The sequence below is a fragment of the Telmatherina bonti genome (genome assembly GCF_933228915.1).
Source record: "Telmatherina bonti genome assembly, chromosome: 12".
NCBI lineage: Eukaryota > Metazoa > Chordata > Actinopteri > Atheriniformes > Telmatherinidae > Telmatherina > Telmatherina bonti.
In genome coordinates, this window is record NC_136610.1 from 21,005,905 (window position 1) to 21,031,411 (window position 25,507).

The 25,507-nt window shown below is 36.7% G+C and overlaps 3 protein-coding genes across 3 annotated transcripts; 1 reads left to right on the top strand and 2 right to left on the bottom strand.

Annotated features, from left to right (window-relative positions):
• Window positions 1–114: 114 nt before the first annotated feature.
• Window positions 115–3,369, bottom strand: c1galt1c1 (C1GALT1-specific chaperone 1). The gene is made up of 2 exons (XM_079250357.1): window positions 3,228–3,369; window positions 115–2,518 (listed from the first exon to the last, which is right to left on the bottom strand). The coding sequence occupies exon 2, from the start codon at window positions 2,502–2,504 to the stop codon at window positions 1,542–1,544; it is 963 nt and encodes a 320-aa protein (XP_079106483.1). The 5' UTR covers window positions 2,505–2,518; window positions 3,228–3,369; the 3' UTR covers window positions 115–1,541.
• Window positions 3,370–8,895: 5,526 nt separating this feature from the next.
• On the bottom strand, window positions 8,896–14,432 carry clic2 (chloride intracellular channel 2). Its single transcript, XM_079250358.1, has 6 exons — window positions 14,167–14,432; window positions 12,977–13,086; window positions 12,291–12,416; window positions 12,092–12,192; window positions 10,545–10,726; window positions 8,896–9,716 (listed from the first exon to the last, which is right to left on the bottom strand). The coding sequence occupies exons 1-6, from the start codon at window positions 14,218–14,220 to the stop codon at window positions 9,555–9,557; spliced, it is 735 nt and encodes a 244-aa protein (XP_079106484.1). The 5' UTR covers window positions 14,221–14,432; the 3' UTR covers window positions 8,896–9,554.
• A 4,572-nt stretch (window positions 14,433–19,004) lies between these two features.
• LOC306763521 (protein eva-1 homolog C) lies at window positions 19,005–24,175 on the top strand (the record flags this gene model as incomplete). The annotated part of the gene is made up of 8 exons (XM_079250352.1): window positions 19,005–19,101; window positions 20,320–20,525; window positions 20,639–20,762; window positions 21,751–21,903; window positions 22,108–22,251; window positions 22,337–22,408; window positions 22,495–22,575; window positions 23,790–24,175. 8 exons carry the CDS (start codon window positions 19,005–19,007, stop codon window positions 24,173–24,175), a joined length of 1,263 nt encoding a protein of 420 aa, XP_079106478.1.
• Between the last annotated feature and the right edge of the window lie 1,332 nt (window positions 24,176–25,507).

Here is a 25,507-nt window from a genome sequence, read left to right on the forward strand (position 1 = left end):
TTCTACTTGGGCTCAGTTATAGTTTGTTTTCCTTGTCAACAGTACAAGGTAATACAAGGTATTACTGTATTACAAGGTAATACAGTACAAGGAAATACAAAAGATGTCACCAGGACTACATGATTTAAACAAGCATGTTTTCAGCAATACGAATTACAGAATCAAACAAACAGGTCTAATTGGAAAGCATTTTACTCTGCTTCTGAAGTATCAAGTATGTTCAGGTAAATATCAATGCTCATGACTTTAACACAGCTACAAGTGTATAATAGCCTTTTTAACATGATACATTTCCACCAGCTCCAGCTAAACTACCAATATGCAAGTTTATTTATTTATTGCTTTGGATGATATCAAGTATGTGCACTGTGATAAGCTTATGACATTAAGCTTATTTTTCTAAAAAAAAATTCCCCAGTTGTCATTAAAAGTAATTACAGTACATTATTAGCCAACTACAGTATTAATATTAAAACTGATATTCTGCAATAGACTTCTCACAATTAGCATAGAAATCACAGGATAATTAAAATAGTATTATAAGAACTCTTTAAATGAATCAGTATGTTGGATGTTTGTTTTCAGAAAACCCTAAATGGAAATTTTTCTTTTTATCATGTTTGTTTTTTTTGGTTTTTCTTTGCTTTTATGGTGGAATTATTGAACTTTCAGTCAACTTAAACTATAATTGCAAAAGATTAACAGAACACAATTTAATTGTGATCATTTGAAGATGGAAAAATGTGACATCTTGGCCATCTTGCAATAGAGCAAATACACATATAAAAACCATACTCGCACAGTCTGTTCCCCTTCCTGTAAATCACATAAGACGACACAGTCATTGATTAATTATCCAGCACCTCAAAAAAAAAAAAAAAAAAAAAAAAGAAAACCATTGAATTTAATCTGTAACTAGTTTTATCAACTAAACGCCTTTTTGGTAACTAAAACGCCTTTTTTTTTCAAAAAGCAACAGAAAAAATCCAGCTTTTCTAGAAATGTTTTTTTTTTTTTTTTTTTAAATGCTTGACAAATTAAACTTTGACAGGAAAGCATCTTTTGTTGTCCACTGCAAAGGTTCACTCATATAGAAGGAAAACCAAAAAAATACATACAAAAAAGAAAATGGATGAAGACATATGTCTGACGCAGAAATGATTGATGGTGCTAAAACAAAGTTTAAATCTGATAAGTGTGGTGCACTTTGAGAGTCAAGTTAAAAATAGCAGTTTAAAACTAAAAAAACAAAGACAATTAACAGAACATACTTCAATGACAAACCTTAAATGATTTAAACAATCACCTGACATTATGAATTTGATACATTTTTCAATTGAAGTGTACACACATGAACTTCATTTACTACCATCACAAAGGAATTATGCCAAGTGCAAAAAGTACAAATATACATTAAAGTATAATTCTCACCCAGGATCCAGTTTGACAAACACCATATGAAATACCTTCCCCACAAAGTTAGGTTTGCCATCATAGAAGCAAACATTTTAAAATGTCACATCCACACTGACGGAACAAGACTAGTCATTGTCTGAACCATCTGGTGGGTAGAATGTTAACCAGTCATGGAAATCGTGCCCATATGGACGAAGTCTGTAAACTCCAAACATCATAACCTGCATCTGATTTGGGGACATGCCGTTGAATGTGACAGCCATGTCAGAGCAGCAACCCTCCACCACATTGGTAGGGTTGTTTTTCATGCTGTCTGTTATCAGGCTGTCAACGCTCTTGCTGTTGAACAGTCCCTTTCCATTTGCATCTTCTCCATTCTCTGCAAATACACCTGTATATTTGAGACACACGGCCAGCTGCTTGTCTTCACTAAGCTTCCACAAGGCACGTCCCCTTTCTGGACATTTCTCTTCATCCTGGAAAACGTGCACCAGCCTTTTCAGAGCTTCATAGCTTAGAACAATGCCACTGTCATACTCCACATACTCCAGCTCCCCAGACTTCACAGCTTTGCCCAGGTAGAAAGGTTCACCTGGATCCTTTGTGAGCACAAGATACTTGAGATTCTCAATGATAGCGAATGTGTTTGGTTGTGCCACAAAAAACCAGAGCAGGTCACCAGCATGGTCATAAGCATGCTTCAAAGCTTTCCGTAATCTTGCCCAACCATCCTTTTCGTTCAAGTCTACTGCCTTGAGTGCCTTCGAGTTCTCTGAGGTGTAAAACACAGCTGTATCACAATGTTTGCTCCAAGTGTCCAAAGCAGTCGCCCAATAAACAATGTTCTTTGGCTGGACCATGATCAAGCAATATACCCGGACTTGATTTTTCAAATCCTGTAACTGACTGTCAGATAAGTGTTTGAGCTCATCTTTACTTGCAGCCTTAACGTGATGATGATGATGATGATGTTGTTCTTCTGTCTTGGACTCAGCGATGGGGCTGAAATTACTTATGAGCGATATTACTAAGCAGAAGAGGCCTCCCATGACCATCCCCTTCATAAAAGAGCCTCCCTCAGCCAACATGTTGGCAACAGTCACTGGATAAGGGAGAAATGTATAGTTGTTGGTTAAGAAATGCAGCTTTAATAATTCGGCCACAAAAATATACTGAGATCGTAAGGCAGACGTAAATAATTGAAAATAAGAGTTACTAAGCGTCACTGGTCACATGACCTGTAGCGATAACCCAAACACAAAAGTATTAAACATATAAAGTAGAAAAACTGTAAATGTTCACATCATTGCAGAGTTTCTGTAAAGATGATAGCTTATCAATGCTGGTGTGTCAATAGATGGCATGTTAAAAGTATAATCCAAAGGGGAAAAAATGATAGTTTGAGCAGGGATGCAAAACTTACACGGAGTTACCATATACTGAGGACGGCTAGTTTTTATTCTTAACATAAAGAACAACACAAAATAGTAAACCTCTCTTTTATTAGTATACTACTCATAAACCCTGCAGTAGATGATTGACGCATATTGTGACTACTTGATGTCTAAACAAAGTCACATTTAATGATTTTGGTATGTCAGGAAATCGACCGCTGTGCTTGGTATTTAAGCCTGTTATTCTTTCAATCATTAGCCATTTAACATTTAAGACGCTATCAGCTAACTTAAAACACTGAACATGGGGCTGTAACCAAAGTATCTAACAACCAATTGTTTGCTAACTGCTAGCGTAGCTACTTTGGGTAGTTTATTTACAGCATAAATATAATAAATGAAGAAAAGGGACTGTACCTAGCTGGGCTCACTGTTGTCGTGCCAGCTGGTGTTCTCGCCTCGGCTGTCTTTCAGCTCACTCTTTTCCTGCTTGGCCAGGATACTATCGTCAGGTCTGACAGCTAATCATTAACCCGACGGGAGTGTTCTTCTTCTTCCTCTTAGCTTTCATTCTTCTTCTTTCTCCTCTGTTTTCAGGCATACTGCACGCAACCATGCGAAATGCTGCCCCTGCAGTCTGAACCTCACAGCCACACTCTATTCTTGTCCATTTGCTTTGGGGAAAAGCAATTTTAACGACAGAACAATTACTAGGAGTTTCCATTTACGGAGGCCTACCATGTGGCTACTATTTCTGAAATAGATAACGATTTATTAACAACAAAAAGAAATAAATATAAAACAAACACAAGAAATGGGTCTATGTTTGAGTGTTTGTCTGTGTGGTAGTGGTAGGGCTTTTAGTACAAAATGTGAGGAAAAAAATATCTCAAGAACATGAATGAAATAAAAATAAAAAAGGTTAAATATAACACCACGGTGGCAACGTAAACTGTAGCAAGAACTTAATTGGTGGGCATGTAACAGTCAACAATAACTTCTTATATCTATGTTCTGTAAACCCACATATTGATGCCGCTTGAACTTTATAGCTGTTTGCAAGAAAAACTGGGCAATAATTTATGCAATCTTATTGAATATTCTTCAGAAAATCTAATTGTGTGTGTGTGTTCTGTTTTAATTTGACTTTTTAAAATTTTACTAACTTTGTGATCATTTTATTACCTTGACTATGACTTTTCGAATAAATGTTTACAGGCTCTTTTTAAGAGCAACCTACCTGTGCCTGAAAGACTCAGTCAGTAAATCCTCTGGCTCAGAACCGATCAGAACCCACCTATTCTTATGCTCATTGAACCCTTTTGGTTAATCTACAGTAAATAATATTACCATCTTCTCTCCCATTTTGAGTTTGTGGTTAAAAAAGAAAGAAAAAAAAAACAAGTTTTTCTTGTCACTGCATCCTGATCAGGATGTTATAGAAAAAAATAAAAATAAAAATAAAATAATGTGATATGACACATTAAAATAATGTGTCATATCAAATTATAGACTTATGTCCATAGACTTTCTTTTCTTGTTTAACACATAATGCCTCACAAAATCACTGCAAATAACAGGACGGACAAGTGAGTGTCCTTTAATTTTGTGCTGGTAGGGGTAGAGCCTTTGAGACATCTGTGAAGTCTGGCGTTGCGTTGCGTTGCTGCCACCGTCTGTCTAGAATTTTTTAAATATCATGGATTCAGCGCTCACTTTTCTACAGTGATACTCAGTACAAAAATTTTAAGAATTAGTACTTTTTGACAGATTTTTTTTAAAATAGCAGGATTTTTCGTCCTTCTTTGCGTCTTCTCTTAAGTGTTACAGTTGTTTGTCAGACAAAAGTTTGTTGGATAATTTTCTGAATGGCTGAGTTTTGATACCTAATGAAAACCAGGGTAGCTTTGCCCAGCACATGCAGGTCTGTGCAGCCTGCCAAATGGCTCCCAAGACAATCAATGACCCACTGCAGATCTGTCATACTGAGCTTTGTCCACAGCGTCTCCAGACTTTTTCACATCTGTCATATGTATGTCATATGTGAACTTGCTCTTTACTGTCAAGATCACAGGAAACCAATTCTAATTTTCTCTGGCAAATGCCAATTGGACTGCACAGTGTTGAGCTGTGAAGACAGACCCCACTTATACCCCCCATATACCGCCCGAAGTGAGCTTGACTGACAGTTTGAGAAAAACATGCACATTGGTTGCCCCTGACAGTGTTCTTCTATGTGCATACAAGATCTAATAACAATCCTACTGCTGGGTTGTTGTCCTCCTCCAGGCCCTTCCACGTCTCTTGATATACTGGCACTGGCACATCTCCTGGTATCTTCTCCATGCTCTTGAAGCCAGTACGCAGAGTACATAGGAAACTCACGATGTGGCATTTGCATTGAGAACATACAAATGTTCTCCATGAACCATATCCTTACTGTGTGGCATTTAACTGTTCTCCATGCAAATACCACACAGTAAGATCTCAACCAAATTTTGATTCCACAAGCCCTCTTGCTGTTAGGAACATGTGCTGACCACCACACAACTGCACATGCACTTCCCAGAAAGAGATAAATTAAAACACAATGAGCTACAGCTCTAATATCACATTTATTTCCGGTAAGTACTGTAATAATTATATACTATCATATATGTTACATGGATGATTTCCCATATAGTGCTTTTTCTGTATGTATATAAGTGAAATAGATATACCTATTTAGGATCTTAGTGTTTTAAGTATTTTACATTGTTTCATTTGTACATTTCTTTTAGTAAAATATGCCGGTTCTTCCTGAGCTGCCATCCATTTCCTAGTTTCTAAAATCCTTTCACAAATAGATTTAAATAGTGTAATCAGATGTTTCTTCATGTTGTGTAAAGTTAATTGAACTTCATGTTTGTGCACAAGTGAGCAGTTTGACCAACCAATGCACAACATAGTATCATTATGTTTCCTTCATGTGTCTACTGTGCTGCCTCTGTCCTTAAAATGCCTGGCACGTGCCAATGCTTCTTTTCATTTCCAGCTCTGCAGCCAGATGCATCAAATGTTGTTTTGCTCAGCAGCTTCCCAGACATGGAGTCAATAAATCATCCGATACTATGTGAACTTGTCTGAAGCACATTAGTGTCCTTTCAGTTTGATAAAGAGCTCTGGAGCTGAAGAGTTGTCTGAAAAGCTAAAAAATCTGCGACTTCTCTGTTTCATCTTTCTTTTTAGTTTTGACAACAGTTTCTTTTTACCTTGATGTTTTTATTTACCATAAATAATATGAGAACAAACTTAGAGCTTACTTACGTAGACATTTATTTTCTCTGCAACAGAGAAAATAAGTTTTCTGCAGGGGAGATACAAAGGGAAAATAACATATAATTTATTTTCCACTCGGTATTCACCATATATAAATGCCTTTGTATTTGTTTGTATCTGCAGATATATTTTTTTCAAAGCATTGCAGTTAATAAAGAAACTGAGAAAACAGAGCTCCTAATCCATGGCTTGAACAACATGCATAAAGTAACTGCATGGTGTGAAAATGTGAAACATAAGATTAGCTGTTTCACTGTTTGGAAAGGCCTCATGTCAACCACAAAAAATATGCCTGTGTGCACCATTCTACTACAAGGTGCCCTAATGGCCGAACCTGATGGCCTGAGAGATGCTAATCATTTAACAACATAAAATGACGTAAAAAACCTGCGGTAACATACTTCCACCAGATTTGATCGTAGACATGAGCAATGACACATTTGAACAGCCCATCACACAGAAATGGTGTCAAACACAAGCCATCCGAGCTGCTCTGATTACTGCTGGAGAGCAAACATTTGTTTGTCTGCTCTGTACAAGCACAGATAGCCTTCAGTTGAATTGACAGGCTCCTCTAAATTGTGTCTATGACGCCTGGTTCATCGCGTCAAAACCATTAAGAGGAGGACTGGGTGTAATGATAATGTATTGATCGCAAGGTGATGGATAGTCATGGTGGAAATATAAGTGAAGTTTGCAGTTGGGCTGAGAAACAGTTTGGACCTGGTCATCTGAACACAGAGACACCATGCTTTCTGTAGCTCTGTTTTATCTCATAGCTGTGATTTGTTCTGCAACAAGGACACATCCTCTGCCCCTGTATCCAGAAACCAACTTGGAGCCACAAGCAGGTATGACTTTTCTTTTTTGTTTTAGATTGAGGCTCTTCAAGTTCTCCAAATTGACCACTTTTTATGATAATACTGATTTTTGTTGTTCAGACTTTCCCATTAAATATATTTGTAATTACTAATGAAAATGTTTTTCACAATATAAAAGATAAAATTGTGTCATCCTAACAGATTTCATTCAGAAACTAGTGTCAGAAGTGGAAGATGGAGGCAATGCTGATGAAGGAGAGCCGAGAGAGGTGAATAATCTGTATCCACTACTCATTCAGCAGAGAGAGAAAGGGAAAGACTCCTGGAACAAAGGTAAAAACTTTAACGCACAAATTTGAAAAAATTTCACTACACAGACGAAATAGTTGGATATGATGGTAAAAGTAACAAAATTTCAAAATTTATCTTCAGGGGCAAAAGATGCAGCACAACAGGACAAGTTTATAAATATGGTAAGCTCTATGTTTGATGCTCCTATTCATTATCTTAAAAAAAAGAAAAACAAAAAAAAAAAGAAAACAGCACTATATGTATGGAACTAAATTTCATTGGAAATTTCAAGTAAAAAAAACCCAACAAATACTAAAACAGCTAAGATAAGCAGCATAACAAGAAGTGAAAACAGCAGTTTTGAAAGAACAATTAGTGCTTAATTGCGAATATATACAAGTGATGTTTATAAATTAGATTGTGTCAATGACATTACATGTCTTAAAATTACAAATGCCTATACGCACATCTCTTTTAGTTAAAAAAAACTAATCAGTCACAGACTTCTATTGCAAGATCTGAAGTTGCATTTGAGCACAGAAAAGGAAAGCTTGAAATCTATGAATCTAAGACCCTAAAAGTCTGCAGAAAATGAGTGCAGAAGCTTAATAGAGCTGATATTCTGAGTAAGAGTGTAAAAAAAACACATATATGTGTGCAGTGTGCATATATTTTCATTGCTGTTTCATTTTGTTGTCTTTCTTAAGGTTGAGGACCTCAAAGAAGTTGTCCTAAAACTGGCAGCAGCTGACAAGCTTCGTTCTCAGGGTTTTCTCAGATCAGAGCAGAATCTCCCAAAAACAAATAAAAGGGGTGAGACGACAACTATTCTCTTGACAGCATGCTTTGTGTTTTTTGAGTTCTTCTGTTTTTAAAAAAAAAAAAATTCTGCTGAAGAAAAAGAAAACGGTGACGTTTTCCTTTTCTTTTTTATTTTGTAGATAAAGAAATTGAAATATGTTTCAGTTTATAAAGTTGCGATATCAATTTAATACCCTTACCTAATAAGGATTTATAACTCTATAGTAAATGATGTCATATAACTGTTAGCTGATAATATTACATTCATAGTTGAGTGCTGCAAAAATGTCTATAACTTTTCCTATAAGCACATAAACTCATATTTATATTATATTTAACAGAAATATGTAATAAAAATGTACACATTTAAATTCTAAATGTAAAAATATAGAATGTCAATATATTCTGGAATCTTGCAACATGTTAAAGGATTCCAATGTAAAGGTGATTAATGTGACTCTCTCTCTCTCTCTCTGACAGCATGTTTCTGGAAATACTGTGTGACCAACTAGAGCACACCAAAGGATGTTTGGTTTGGTTCTAGCGTGGAGACCCTTTGCATTTTCCATCATTATTCTTGTTTTCCATAAAGTGTTTATTTATCATCTTGTCTCAATCAAAAGAAAATATATTTTTTAAAACTGTAAAACTGTTTTTTTTGTGTGAATGAAAATAAACTTCAATATCAGAAATACTACCTATGTGAATTGGTTTCACATTTAATATTAGCTGTATGAGCCAAAAAGGATGGCAAAACTCAGGATAGTGACCACACAGATGGTCACACACACACACACACACTTCAAAAACGAAGATTATGACACACAAGAAGGATATTTTTTATTAGTGTGTTAGTGAAGAAGTAAAGTTGTATAAAAATATTTCTATAGAGAAACATAAAGGAATGTGTTACATGTATAGCACAAAAATGAACTGTTTCTGCAGCATCTGCTTACGCCAGGAGTGCCCAAAGTCTGTCTTCAAGGGCAGCTGTCCTCCAGGTTTTTGCTGTATTGTTGCTCCAACATGACTGGTGTACATGAAATGAATTCAACAGCCAATGAAGTTCTGCTCAGTGGTTCATTAATTTGAATCAATTGTGTTGGAGCTGGGATACCTGGAAAACCTGCAGGATTTTAGCCCTTGAGGACCGGAGCTGGACACCCCTGGCTTACACTAACAAAATTATACAAAATTCAGAGCAATTGTTTTGATTTTAAAAAGCATGAAAAAATATATTTATTTACACTTTTAACAAAAGCTTTGCTAAATCATGATTAACAGTCAATTGCACATTTGGCCTTTCTATGTCTCTGATGACAAGAAATACTCAGTTAGCAAATACAACCAATAATAAATCATGTATCATATGGTTTCAGCTCAAGGTTACTAAGGTGAAATAGTGTCTAGCTCAAAGCCACAGTTTGTCCTTGTGGTAGAAACATCCTCCACAGATTACCAGACGCAGTTACACACAGTAAAAATGGGATTTTAACACAAGAAAAAATCTAAACTATTTATACTTGTTCGCCACACCAAAGTAAGCCTTCTCAATTTCGATGTCAGCTGGACATGTCTGTTTGAACTCTTCTCTTTCGTAGGCATTTTCAAGGTATCTCCAAACACCCGCGAAGCGAGTGGGAATGTCAAAGTCGCAGTACTTCTTGGCAGCAACCTGAAATTAAACAAAAAGGTGAATTTACAAAGAACACAGGAGGAGGAACTCATGTGATTTAGAAAGGTGTGTGAAAGTTTGCAAACCAGAAGGTTCCATATTTCTCTGTAAATATAAACAGAAATGTTTCTTACATATCATAGATAAATCTAAGCAATATAAACAAATGGTTGGGTACGTTGTCATTATTTATTTTGACTCAAGCTAAACTATACATTTCTGATCACTACTGATGAGAGCTTGTTACTACTTTGAAGGATTTAATTCTTTTGTACAGAACAATTTCAGCTCCAGCATGATGATATTTTTTTACATTAACTGCCCACTTCAGGTCCCTCTATAATATTCATTCATTCATTCATTTTCTGAACCGCTTAATCCAATTCAGGGTCGCGGGGAAGCTGGAGCCTATCCCAGCTGGCTTTGGGCGACAGGCAGGGTACACCCTGGACAGCTCGCCAGTCCATCGCAGGGCCCTCTATAATATTCGATTGAATAAACACTGAGACTTTTGGCAAATGCAAAAATTATGTCTATTCTTGTTTTAAATAATCATTTTGTAAAAATGAATTGTCTAATTGAGCTGCCCAATTCCCAGCCCATATAAATGGGTCTCTACAATGTGCAGATGGATGGATCGGGTGCATTTGATGTTGCAGTGATTTTTATTGGATGAGGGGACAGTAAGAAAGGTTTTGTATTTTGTCCATTTAATGTATAATCTGCTTTAATCTGACTCTTCAAAGATGCTAATGTAACCTTTTACAGTCTGAGGAGAATAAACAGCCTCTACTGATATCTTAATAAACAATAATACAACTGTCTCACCTTGATAACATGAAGCTTGGGCAGCAGGTTGCAGTCTGCTAAGGTGAGACGATTTCCATCAAGAAACTTCCTCTTGGAGACAGTGATGGTTTCTGTTGATTCATGGTCAATCTCCTCAGGTAGGGGGGAGTTCAAGTAGTCATCCAGACGTTTAAACTCCCGCAGAAGGTTTTTCTCCTGCACTAGAGGGCCAGACACACAAATACACGTTGTTTCTCTATTACTTATTGCCTGTAGTGTAATATAATCCGAAGGAGCTTTACTGTTATTTCACAAGAGCACAAAGTGGAGCTAAAAAGTTATATGTTAATAGTCTGTACCAAAATTAGTGCAAAGAAAATGGTCACAATTTGTGTGTGTGCGTGAGTGTGTGTGTGTGTGTGTGGGGGGGGGGGGGGGGGGGGTCATTGTGTTGTGCTGAGCAAATTTGCTTTAAAGATTGTTTTACTAAGTCTCCATAGTTTTGCTGGACCTGACCGGAAAAAGAAGACAGAAAAAAGGTTGAATGAAAACCAAAAGGAAAATGAAAATAAACAGAAGACAGAGAGGAGAGAGAAATGCACAATATAGGAAACGCTGCAATCCAATCACAGATTATACACCATCTGCTACACCTGCTACACCTGCACAGAAACGTAACCTCCGCCAAGCACCCCGAAGTCAACTTAGTGCCGGGCGGCAAGGGGAACTGTGTTTAAGTCTGATGGCGTCAGCTAGCATGACTCGAAGTCTGCCAGAAGGATGATTGGGGAACAGAGAAACCCCTGGGTGTTCGAGATCGTCCTGGATCTTTTTGGGCTGTCAGAGGAGACGGGTTGAATAAATCGTCTACAGGCATGGGAGTAGGGAGCCAACGAGCCACTGAGCAGTCTTGATGACGTACTGAAGTTGTTTCACCTGGCGTCCCACATTATACATCCTTAGAGCAGGACACTGGTGTGCAGTGATAAAAGTTTTTCAGCTGAGGTGGAAGAAGTTTGTTCCTCCTCTGTGTGTTCAGGAAAAGAGACGATACTGGGCCTTTTTAAAAGTGTGGATGATGCTCACAGTCAAGTCCGAGATGTGCAGTCGAGAAACTTGAAGTTTGTGACCCATCCACTTCCTCCCCATTGATGCTCACTTCTGAATACTGTATGGTCCTGATGATTTCTTTTGTTTTCTTGGGGTTTAGGTGATTGTCACTGCACCAGGCCACCAGTGTTTGGACCTCCTCTCTGTATGGTGCACCGTCAGTATTGTTGATCAAAAACACAACGGTTGTATCACCTATAAATTTGATTAGTTTGTTGAAGCAATGGGTGGGCGTGCTAAAGGAATTAAATGCCAAGCTAAAGTCAACAAAAAGCCTCCTGGGGTATGTTAGAGTGGTTTCAGTATGGCTGAGAGCATGGGGAGGGCTTCGTCTGTGGACCTGTGACACTTGCCATGCCAATATTGTAAATATAATTTTTTTTTCTTAATGACTTTTGTGATAAAATAAATGTTAAACAAACTTAATTTTTTTAAAAAATCAAGCGGTTTAATATATTTCAAGACACCAAACTTACAGGCGTTGTTGGGGCTGTTCTTGATAAAGGCAGAGAACTTAGCAAAAATGTCAGCACCCACGTCAAAAGACTCTTTGTTTAGTGGGCTGAGATGAGGATACCTGTAGTGAACAGAATAAAAGAAGGTCATGAGAGCACAAAGAGAATAAACCATCATCAAACTTCAATGTATTTGTATAATGATTAAATGCAACAATACCTGGGAGGGGCCAGTGTTTGTTCAAGAAACTCCTCGATTTTGATAAAGTCTGTTTTAAGGGTGCCGTTGTAGAGGAGGAAAGGAGGGTTAGTCCCAGGGGCCAGGTCTTTGAGCTCAGCAGGCTTCCTGAAGAGGACAGCAATAGATGGAGAGAAATTAAATATATTGTAGGAGAAAATGTAATGCTCTTATCAAGCATGCCACATCCAAGATTCATTTGTCAGTGAGACTGCCAGAATCAAATGTGGCACTCGGGACTAATGATTTCCTCACAGGCGGTTAGTTTACACAACTTTGGGAGTGGAGGCTTGTTTCAAAGACCCGTTTTTGTGTGTTATGAATTACTCATTGATCAGCCTCTTTTCAAAGTGTCTTGACCTCATTTGTAAGTTATAACCCTGAGAAATTCACACAATAAAGCCTATATTAAAGAAGGTGTTTGTTTGAAAGTGAATGAAGGTTCTTTGCACATGTTGGTTTACAGGCTCCCCCCTTTACACTGCTGCAGGAAAGTGTTAGTAGCAACTATTGATGGCTAAGAAATGGGTAGAATTACTGAAAAAAATGTCTTGATCTCTAACTGGTTAGCTTCTCAATAGAGTTCAGTGTGAAAGTCCCCACGACCAGATGCTCAGGAAGTGTTTTTTTTTTTTTTTTTTTTTTGCCACATGAGGGGGAGTGCTTACTTCCTCATGTCAACAGTGGTCACTGTAAACCTGACTCCTTTCAGCCACAGCACCATGAAGAGCCTCTGGCAGAAGGGGCAGTTCCCAACATTCTCTCCATCATGTCCAGCCTGAAAAAACAGAAATGATATTAAAAAATGTAGAATTGTGTTGCACTTAATCTCATGAATCATGTCCCTTCCATGTCTTCTCCTTGTCAAAAGACCTATTTAGAGGAGAAAGGAGTCTCTGGGATATTTCAAGGCCATTTCCTCTGGCGGGGAAATGCAGGCATTGTTTGGTAGTGGAAAAAAGATGCTAACATCCAGACTCCTCCTTCAGCCATCTCATAGCATGTTCCAGTTAAAGCCCTTGTGTCACCCCTTTGTTAAAAGGAAGGGAGATGTGTGACATTATGGAAAATATAGTCTTTTTGCCAAAATTTACACAAGGAAAATGACATACATATACAGCTGGTTAGCTTAGCTTATTATAAAGACTGGAAACATGTGGAAATAGTTAACCTGGCTAAATCTGATGGTAACAATCTTCCTCACATCATTGCCTTGGCCGATGAAATACATCATGTCTATTTTGTTCAAAATTAAAAAAGGGAAATGTTTTCTGGCTACTTAAAACAAGCCCTTCTTTTGTGACCTTGTTTTGAGTATCAAAAACTCTGCTTCTGTCCAAGTTCAATAACAAATCATGTTAGATGATCAAATTTATCTGTCTCTGTGTGAGAAATTTTTCTCACGTAACTTATTTTGATGACTGTGTGACAAAATGTGCGTATGAGTAAAGTGGGTGTGCCAGCGTCATACATGAAGTTCTCCAGGCTCTTTGCTCCTTCTGGGTATGCAATGATAAGATGGACTCTCAGTCTGTGGCCACAGTTTACTGATAACAGTCTGCTATGACCCTCAGCAGGGAGACAAACACCTTACCATATGCATACATGGCATCTGGAGTCAGAGCCAATCCGAAAGAGAGTTTTCCTCTGATTGATGATGCTCATATGTGAATGTTTTCTGTACTAGTTCATGTTACTGTAGACTAATGACTAAATAACAAATCCAAGTGTGACTTTTTTCTCAAAAAGAAAAGATTTAAAACACATGTAGATAGATTTAAAGTGGACTCACATTCTACACATCACAAATTTTGACAGGGAAACAGAAACTAAATGAAATAGTAGAGAAATTACTGACCTTAATGAACAACTCAATGCTGGGCTCCTTTTCTGAGTTCTGTCGAAGCGCCATTTCATTTAAGGCAAAAAAAAAAAGAAGTTATTTTTTGCTTTTAAAAAGTCCAAGTACTTGCTTCAAGGAAAGTTCTGTTTCAGTAAATGTCTTTTCTCTTTCAAAATCCAGAGTAGTAGAAAGAAAACCCATAAAGTGCTGCTCTTGTGCTGAGGTTTTTTTTTGTAGTGGTGGACGTCAGGGGAAAGAATAACACCTCACACTTTCTTGTGTTTGTCTGAGGGCTCTTAGGAGGCTATCGCTCTGAACATATTTTACAAGCCAGAGAGAGGGAGGGAGGGTCCACAGAAATGGGCGGGGTGCACATGCTTACGCTCTTATATACCCAAAGCCAAACTATATGAGGAGCGAGCTTAAAATAGGTTTCTATGCATATTGCAAGACGCAGGAACTGATAACAAGTGGTGACTCAAAATACACAATTCAGGCGATTCCTTTGAATATTTCAATTCTGTTACACCCACTGAGAGGACAGGGACATGTGGGGAACAGTCATCTCACATCTGATAAACACAGTATAGTGTATTTGCTTTGTTTACTGGAGCGTAAGAAATACTTCAATACATACTGTTGCCAGATGTACAACATTATACAACTTCAATACTTTCCTTCATCTGAGAAAGGAAAGGAACATTATCTAGATTTCCTTTGTTGAATTACTGTACATACACTAAAATTTGTTACTTTTTTGTACTTTGTACTTAAACATTTTATGTTTTACACATCGTACTGAACAACTGTTTAACAGTTAACATGTGAATTTTGATTCTGTGCTGTTTTTCTTCTGTTTTGTTGTGTCTTTGTGAGATTGTCTTCATGGTTTTGTTTAGGAACACAAATGTCCTCAGTTACCCCCTTCATTTATAGTTCAAGTTTTCATTTATTCTTTGTCAGATCATCATCCTAATTTCACTTATGTTCATTAGACAGTAGAGTTATGATGTTAACGTTAGATAAGCTTATTTCCAGACAGAAGCTGCTTCTGACATTTGCTTTATGTGTCTGGACTTTGTTGCCTCTCTGACTAATGCTTTCTTTACCCAGTCGATGAATTTTGGTTGACGGCCCTCTTCTGGCACATTTGCTGTGCTGCTGTATCTTTCAGTTTTGCAAAGATAGATTTAACAGTGTTCTGTAGGATTTTCAAGATTTTAGGTTTTCTTATAACCAAAACCAATTTTAACTCCTCCACACCTTTACTTCTCATCTGTTTGGAGAACTCTTTGGTCTTCATGGTATCACTTTCTCGCTGTCTGTTGCACAGTGGTGTTGCAGAGTTCAGAGTCCATGTATTGAAATCATATGACAGTTATTTGTAACACTTCCACTAATTTTATGATTTCTGATGCTAACTGACACATTAGTGAAAACACAGCGTAACACTGTGTGTGTTCTCTTCCTGTCCTCTCCCTTTTAAATGATTTCACTTCATGAATTTACTTTTTCTTTTGTTGTTGGGTTTTTACACAATATTTTACACAAATTACCCCTAACCCCCAAAACTGTGCTTAAATCTGAGGCTATGACACAAAAAGTGGGATAACTACCAAGGGGTATGGCTTTCTTATTCATTTTGGGGGCTGCCAGCATATTTAAGTCAAAATAAGTGTGAACGTTTAGATACAAAGAAAGAAATATGTCATCATAGGACAAAGTATTTCCTCTAATTGACCTTGAGTATAAAAACATATATTTTGGCTATTTTGTTAAAGTTGTATTTTCGTTTCAACATAAGATTTGATTGCTATGCAAACAACTAATTGTATTGTATATTTAGGTAATTATGGTTTTCCTCATGGAGATTCCTTGTGCCAGCAGCTTTGCTCGATCAGTCTGTGGGTTGCTGCCCTTCTCGGGATGGCTGGGGGTCCTCCACTGCAGCCCTATGGCTGTGGTGTGGACTCTGGCCTGTGCTGATCAGTGTGATTACAAGAGGGGGCCTCTGTGGACATAGGTGGGCTGAATCCTGGTGTGATCAGATCCCCAAGCCATTGTTTCCTCAAAGAAGTGTCAAGCCAGATGTACAACATTATACAACATTTTCTGCTGTACACAGGTTTTGTATTCATTCATTTAAGCAATGATGAGATATCTGCTTGATTCAATGTTCTTCATCACCAGTACCGTCGATACTTTGGAAAGTATTGATGCTGACTTGGTTGGAAAGTAGCTTCTTGTTGAAAAATTTAAACTTAATCATATATTTTTTCAATGAATTCATACCTTTGATAAATGCCAACTAGTAACATTTAATGGAACTGCAGTTGTAAATAGTGGTAAAAAGCCATTTAATGTAATATGATGTTCATAACTGTAAATGGAGTAAGGGAAATTTTGCAACAAAATCCCCATGCTCTGCCCAGTTCCTCAAATAAATAAGACCAACAACATGAGCAAGATTGTGAAATTCAGTGTGATAAAAAGAAGGCAGACAAAATAATTCTCTGTTATAACCCAAGTGTATTGCGGAATGTGAAAATGAAACTGTGAATTTTATATTGTAGAGAAAGAGCTTAAAACTTAAATTTATTATTAAAAGCACTAGCAAGTCCCAGATATCTGACACATCACACTAAACCTTTTCAGTATATCCAAGTAAGGCAGAGAAAGCTGAAGCGGAAAATGTGGCCTCCCATTTTTTTTTAAATGTCTGTGATGTCAGGAAGGTTATGATGTGATTTTCCAACAAAGCTTGATCTTTTACGCACATTAGTATACACCTCCTTCAAGACAGCTAGAGCAAACACGTGTTTGGAACATCTAATCGTTTTATCCACACTTCCTTTGGGAGGTTAATGGAATTTTACCACAGTAAACAATGGTAGTTTCACTCCCTTGTGCACACATAAACTTTCTCCTATTAAATAATCCTCTCTCATTAGTTGCTCCACTGGTGCTTCACTGCAGGGAGTATTTACTGGAAAATGTGTGATAAATAATTTAATAAATGATTATCTGAACAATATTCAAAAACTGAAATTTCAATTATTGCTGTCATTGTAATAATACCCTGACCTCTGTTCTGTTTTTTTTTCTTAAATTTACTTTTTCTGTGCTTGGTCTCTATGACAACAGTTGTAACAAAGTGTTGAGTAAGAAAGAAAACATGAAATAGAAAGTAAAAAAAAGGTTTTGATTGTAAGCTATGACTGATTCTGGTTTCACTGTCAGGAATTCAACAGAGGATGCTTAATCAGGGATTTGTGAAATCATGTAGTATTTCTTTAATTTCATCTTCAGAAAAAAAAAAAATAGGAAAGCTGTGTCTCGTGGAGAGAGATACACATGTTCCCACCTGACATAGCAACTTATAGTTACCTCCTAAAAACAAGACAAATGTCTCATCACCATAAACAGAACCCTCACTGGCACCAACAGGAGAGTTGATATTGTTGTTAAACACAGAAACACAGAAATCTGATGTTTACCCTGCACTGTATGGAAAAAAAATAGATATATTTTTAAACAGAGACATTTGTTCAGACATCGAAGAAGGTGCTCAAATTTTGCTTTATTTATTCTATTTTCTAACAGCAGTTTTGTAGCCAACAATCTCCTTATGTCTCACCACACTGGAGTAATCAGGTGTGGTCCCATCGTTGGCTGCTTGACCAGGGACCAGATTCCAAAAACTTCTACTGGTCTGGCAAATGTTAAGTTGATGCTGATAACTGAATGTTTGGTAAGTTATACAGTAACTTTTTTATATGACCTAGGCAAAATGAAAGGAATCATACTTATGGGTATCATGGGTCAATAGCCTTGCTTTCCAGTTACTTTTAAATGGATTGAACTTCTGCTGCTAATTAAAGCTAGTGGTCTTTGTTTTGCTTTGCTAGAATAACTGACGAAAAAATGACAACAGTTCTGCTTTACAATCTCCAGTGCAGATGTGAGTGACTGCTTCTCTCGTCTTGTATATTATGAACATTTCTAATCATCTTATGAAGTCTACTTTTTGTGTGGGAGTGGGAGTAATTATAAAAAGTGAGGTTTATATAACAGGTTCATACATTCCTCCTCTTAAAGAGAAGGGTTGAAAAAGCCTCTTTGTCCTCAACCCCAAAATATTCATGGCATTCATAAACAGTTCTTCAAGGAAAATGGGATGTAGTCATTACACTGGCTAACTTTTCCGGCAATTGACTTTATATTGTGACAATCTAATAAATGGAGACAGGATGTTAGAAACTTAAGGATCAACTTTCAGAGAGTTTGTAATATTTTGTGTTGGCTTCCCTTCACCATGCTGATTAACTTTTTTGGTTATCTTTGGAGGCCAAGTTCAGATGATGACAAGCAAACGCATGAATTCATATATAATATATATACTGTTGTCCATCAAAAACTACTGCATCAACAGCTGTTTTTTTTTCTTTTATGAAAAATTATCTTGTAGTTCCTTCTCTGTTCATTTCTCATTCTTGGTCATGAAGCCTACAGAAGTATTTTTTGGAATCTTACATAATAAAGTATCACAAAATACAATGCAACTACAGATTTTTTTCAGGCCGTATTTTAGACATAAAAATGCTTTTATTTAAAACTAAATAGTTCCTTTGAATACTATCTGCTTTATATTAAACACATGTCTAGTATCTGAGTTGGCCTATAAGTTCTGTTTAGAACACCTTTTATTTTTTTATTTGTTATTTCTTTTTATTGATAAATGGGGTTGGCTGTTCTTTGTAAACACAATAGCATCTCTGAACCACTGACCGCTTTCTTCCAACACAGCAACCCATTATAACAAAATCTCCAGGGTCTGTTGCTGGTTTAGCACAATGACACGGCCATGGAGTTTCAGCTGGTTTTTTTGTCTTCTTTTTTACCTTTTGGCTCTGAAGACGTACACTGCACATGCAACACCTGATTTCTCGGGTAAGTTCTTTGTTTTTTACTTTAATTATGAAGTAAAAAAAAAATGCTGATGCATGATTTTCCAGTTGCGCAGTTTTCCAACAGGAAGCTTCAAAAAGACATTTCCGAAACTGCACATCCTGCTTTCTAAGCAGCTGGTGATTGTCATGCTGAGAGACCAGAATAAGGAAAAACAGGCAGCAGAACGGGTCCTGAACTTAGATATGAAGAGAATAGGACCAGATACTCCAAAAGTAATAAATAAACTACAGAAGACTTTTTTTTTAGTTGAGTTGTTTTGTTATATGAACTGTTTTACTCATTGAATAATGGTCAAATCATGCCAAAGGTTCCTTTTGTTTAGCCAGACACTTCTATTGTGAGCTTTGTATATACTTCTTTTATTTTTTTATCTGACAACAGCATAAATCTCAATGTTTGTGTAGCTGCAGCCTAATAATAGCTTATTGTGAATCAGTGCCTGGTACTGCTGCGATGCTACACACACACACACACACACACATGGTTAGCTTTCCATCATTTCAGAGGACAATATACTTTATAACTCACAAGTGTTTCCTGGAGATTCAACTGCAAAAACTAATAACAATCCTTAATCACAAAGTCTGCACAGAAACTTTTAGTTGATCTTGTTTTTAAATATTTTAATATAATTTATGATTTTATTATGATTTTGCTATTTGTGTTGTCTTTTGTGCTTTTTACACCATCTGTAATGCTTTTAATGTTTCGTGTAAAGCACTTTGAATTGTCTTGCACATGAAAGGTGCTATACAAATAAACTTGCCTGGCCTTGCCTTGTCTTCACTAACAATTTACAACAGATTTTCATACTTTAGAGTTTTGTATTATGTGGACCTGGCATTCGTCGCCAATATAAATTTGCTAACATTAGTAGAAGTGTGCATACACATACACACACAAGACAAGGATCATGTACAGGAAACACAGATGGGAGGAGAGATTTCAGTCGGTCATCGTCCAAACATTTTCTTGGAGAGATACACCCAGTGATTCTGGGGACATCATCCTGTCAACAATCAAAACTGAGCTGGAAGTATTACAGAAGAATCTAAGTCAACCTTGATGCCTCATGGTCAATGATCCTGTTTATTTCAATTTGTTATTTTGGAAAAATAAATACATTTTAAACTTTTGTTTTTATTTCTGACATGAACAAGAAAAACTAAAGTAAAGTCTCATTGTGTTGTTTCTCAGTGTATCTCCACAGTATACTGAAGAACCACACAGCTCAGGCTTGTGAAGGAGACATGCTCATCATCACTTGTCCTTCCAGGACGTCTGTAGCCATCCTATCAGCCTTCTATGGACGACGTGTTCCTAATAAACATTTATGCCCCTCTGCAAGCCCAAACATCACTGTGGAGGAGGACACAGAATGCACTTCTTCACTAGCTACTGTGGTAAATGAGGCTACAATGACATTATTTTGAAATCTGTTTTACTAAAGCAATTCCCTACAAAAATTCTCCAGTTGCAGAATATAGTAGTCAAAACATTTTTCCTGCACTTGCAGAAAGTAATGTCAGAGTGTCAGGATCAACAGTCGTGCCACATCCCCGTCCTCAGTCCAGTGTTTGGGCAAGACCCTTGTCCGCTCACCAATAAGTACCTCCTAGTCTCCTACAAATGTCGACCAGGTACAAGCAGCCACAGTAAAAATAAACTATAGTAAAAAGATTTATCTAACTTTCCTTTAAATACCTAATTGAGATGGTTAAGCATCTAAAAATGCATTTAGAGGAACAAAAATATTGTCAGGAAATAATCAAAGATTATTTTTACTTCAACAATGGTTTTGAAAAGTTTTACAAAAGCATACAAATAGGATGCCTGTCTATTGTCATTTTTTTGGATGCAGCACACTGAATCAGTTCAGTTGCCATGGAAGTGTGTCATCAGTCATGTAAAGCCAGTAGCTGTAATTAGCTGCAAATTTTATTAAAACATCTTCTGCAACCGAAAGAAAAGTGAAACCATTTAACCTGCTGATGAATGCCTTTAAATACCAGCAAACTTTGCAACCGTGACTTAATGAAAAAAAAAATCACATGTAGTATAAAGGAGTATTTTCAGTATGGACAAACTTTACACTTATCAGTTATGTTATTTTCTTTCCTACTTTTTAAATAAATTCTTTAAAAAATTTTTTCTCACATGTGACTTTTTTGTTATTACATACAGTATCTACAATATTATAAATTCCACCAAGAAAAAGGACCCTAATAGAGTACTATCTTGTCAGATGTTCAGGTTGTTGCCTCATACATCCACAAGATAAGCTACAACACTGAAAACCACTGACAGGTTAAGTAAATACTAAAATCCCCTGGTACCAGATAACACAGGCAATCCCCCTGTAGGGATTGCCCATGGTGTTCAGATAATTTAAATGGCATTCAGAGCATCATATGAAAAAATGATTGTTGCTTTAATAGAGAAAAAAGAGAAAATATTGTTTTGCAGTTTTGATGACTAATATAAGGAGACACCTCAACATGCTGATGTGCTTTTTTAGACCATTTGATACACATAAACAAATATAAACCAGACTGTGAACAAATGCTTTGTGGATTTCCACCAAGACTTTATTTGTGTAACCTTCAAGTCATGTCATGTGTTTTTTAGAGCACCATCGCACAAGACTGGTCTGTGAAAATGAGCGTCTGAGGTTGGCATGTAAAAATGAGACTGTCCTTGCCATTTATTCTGCTTCATTTGGACATCTGCTGCATGGAAGTCCTAACTGTCCCCAGGAACCAGGATCATGGGCTGACATGGGTTTGAGACCGCATGACATTTAGCGAAAAAAATAGAGCAATAATTGCTGATTATTCACACATAAAGTTTTTCTGTGTAGTTTTATTGTTGTTCAGATCAGAGATATGAAATCATTTTTACACCACAGTTTAGGCACAATGCTCCAAGTCCTGTATCATAGTTGTATATTGTATACATCATAGTTTTTTTTTTAATCTCTTCTAGAGTGTTTGTCACCTGTGGCTCTGAGGAGAGTATCACGCAGGTGCCACGGGAGAGAAAACTGTTCAGTCTTGGCTGATACTCAAACCTTTGGGGACCCCTGCTTTCCCGGCACCAGGAAACACCTGCGTGTGTCCTTCACATGTGGTAAATGACAAACCAGATGTTATTGCTCACAACAGGGACAACATGCTTTGGCACTGAATATAAAAGTCTTTCATTTCCTCTTTAGTGCCCAGATATCTTCTAGAAGACGTGGGTAGAGGGTCAGCAGATCCTTTCAGGATCTCAGACTACACACATGGTGAGAGTGAAACCGACCATTCACAGCTTTTTTTGCATGCAGCAGACTTTTGACTGGCCTCTGAGTCCAGACCCTCTCACCTGCAGGTGGATGGTACACTGGCCCCACCTACAGGCTTCAAAACGTAATCTTAACCAACTCTCTGGAGATCATTGAAAATATATTGGGTATGTGCACTAAGGCCTGGATCAGGCAAGTGTCACTTATTTAATGGGACATGTGGATGTGTTCACATGTACTGACAAAGACTTAATGTGTACAATCACATTAGATGGATGCAAATCACAAATAAAGCACCAGCATAAGCAAACTGTCAATATGGGCAGCTGCTTATCAAAGATTTTTTCAGCTTCTTTTGCACAAACTGCTCTTAGTGAATAGATTTTCACTTGTCCATGCCGAAAGGTTCTCTTTGAAGTATTAACTATTTATTTATCTCTAATTCTTACTTCCCCTTATTTCTTCATTTTTAATTCACACCAATTTTAATGAAATGAAATGAAAGGAAAAATACTTTCTTAATCCCAAAAGGGAAATTCATTTTTGTAGTAGATAATTAATTAGAAGAGGTCTTGTTCTGGAGGCAGATGGCTGCTGGCAGGAATGATTTTCTGTATCTTTCAGTAGCCAAAAATATGCAGAAAAATCTCCCTTGCAGCAGCACACCGTTTGAACTGATGTGAAATCCTCTGAAAAAAGACCTCATTTGAAAGCAAATATCTGTATGCGAAGAGTTTGTATTTAAAAAAACAAATCAAGATAGCAAGTCAGCGCTACTACAGTTTGCTGCCATAATGTAGACCAAGTAAGATGAAATAGAGAAACCGGTTAAATGAGTTTCATAAACAGAGCTGAAAACTTTGGGTAGCTACATACTTTTTCTTTAATTCACAAGGATAAACATTAGCATTACAACTGCGAACAAAAGCTATTACAAATATGTAGATTCTGGAATAATAATTCGTACCATATAAGACACATATATAACCTTGATCAAAAGAATATATTATTTTCTTAGTGTTCAGTGGACTACTTTGACTGTTTAAAACAAAAATTTCATAAACTATCTGAAAAATACATTTTAATTTGCTAGTTTGCAAAAATCTTTTGCAAAACTATACAAAGATGAAAAAGTTTTCTCTGGTAATTTGTCAAAAATCATTATCCATTTCCATTAAAATGGGTGCAACAGGAAATCTCTCAAACCCTACAGGGATGCTGTCTTTTCAGCAAAAATGTATCTTTCAGATCATTTAGATGTTTCACTTGAATTTGTAGCTTTAAAATTATGGTCTTAAATGTTAGCATATAAACAGTTTGGTTCGATGTTGCTGCTACTGCTGCTGCTGCTGCTGCTGATAATCACACACCTGTCTCCCAGGTCTGCCAGAGCGGGTGGCTCTGTACTTTGTCTCTGGTATCTGTGCTGGCCTGGTATTTCTGCTCTGCCTGTTTGGTATTCGCTCCACACTAGTCAAAGATGTCAAAGACCTGGTATCTGAAGTGAGAGAAGAACTGAACGCCTCACGCAGAAACCGTAAGGAGCTCATGGATGATCTGTTTGATGATGACATCTCAGACACATCATCTTTCCGTCGCCTTACGCAATCCTACCGCACAGCGGACATCTTAAGTCCATCAGCGTTGACAGTGGAACTGGTTGAACTTGATGGAGAACATTCAAGGGATCTGCCCAATGGAGACATCTGGCCAAACCTTGACTCCAGCCCATATGCTATTCACAAGATTAAAACCTACAGCAACTGAGTCATAGCTCGTTCCGCCATACAATATCAGCGATGAAAGAAAAACACAGAATTCTGTAACTTTAGCAGTGCCTCACCAACAGTGATTTGTGGGTAACACAAATGTCCTGCTGAGATTTGTTTTGAATGCAGCATTCCTCTATGAAAAAACCTTTACATATTTCCAATGATTTAGCTTCCATTAATAAATTAAAACATATTCTGGATTTTGGTTAATAATAGAATATAAAAATGTTAGCACTCAATGCAATCTTAGACTTTTCTACTAATTAACATGAGTGAGTAATCTAGTATAAATTCAGTCATGTCTTTGTTTAATGGTCTTTAATTCATCTCTGCTTAAATATGAAGACACTGGAAAATAAGATAGTTTTCAATAATTGAAGATATCAAAAACTTTGAAACAGATGAGAGTCAGTTGTAGGTTGTCAAGTTTATCTTGGCTAACAGGGCTTTGTATATATTTGGGGGGTGTTGGTAAATGAATTTCAAGTAACATATTTTGCAGGATCACTTTTATATAATTCTGTAAATGGTTGAAAATATTATGAAAATATGTAAATCTGAAAATAAGAATCTACATAAATACATGCGGTGATTGAATCAGACAAGGGAGCCAGTTTTGCAAAGTCTAAAGATGTTGATGTCCAAATAATCTAATCTTTAATCTGTTTAAAGTGAAAAATGGTAAATCCAGCAAATTAACAAAGTAATATTGTGGGAAATATGATCCATTGACATGAATGAAATATTCCTTATGCTAACACAAAAACATTCTAGTAGATCTTGCGAACTCTTTCCTGTGTCTATCATATTTGACATGCAGTGGCAGGTCTTCTGAGTATGATTAGATAAAACTAGTTAAGCAAAAAAGAACTATGCTCCCATCTCAACTTTTTGGGCTGTTTTTTTTTCTTTTTTTCTTTTTTTTAAATTTTTAGGTGTGATACATTTTCTGGACAATAACAATATTTTGCTATATATTTGCCATACATTTGTTTTCCAAATTGAACTCAATATGTTTTTTAATGGGATATTCTATGTTTGATTTATTGCCTCTGAAATTCTTTTATTGTAAAAGAAAAAAAAATGTTGATTAAAAAGTAAAATGAAATTATGAAACTTTTGCTCATATTGAAAAGCACAAAAAGTACAAGGTTGTAATTAAAGTTGTCCTACAAGATCAAGGAAACCCACAATTGCACATTTATTATCATATATATATTATCATCTCATTATCATCACTGTCATTTCTTACTCTCTCTTTCTCATCATCATCATCACCATCATCATCTTATCATCGCTCTTGGTCGTCATAAGACCAAACTACACC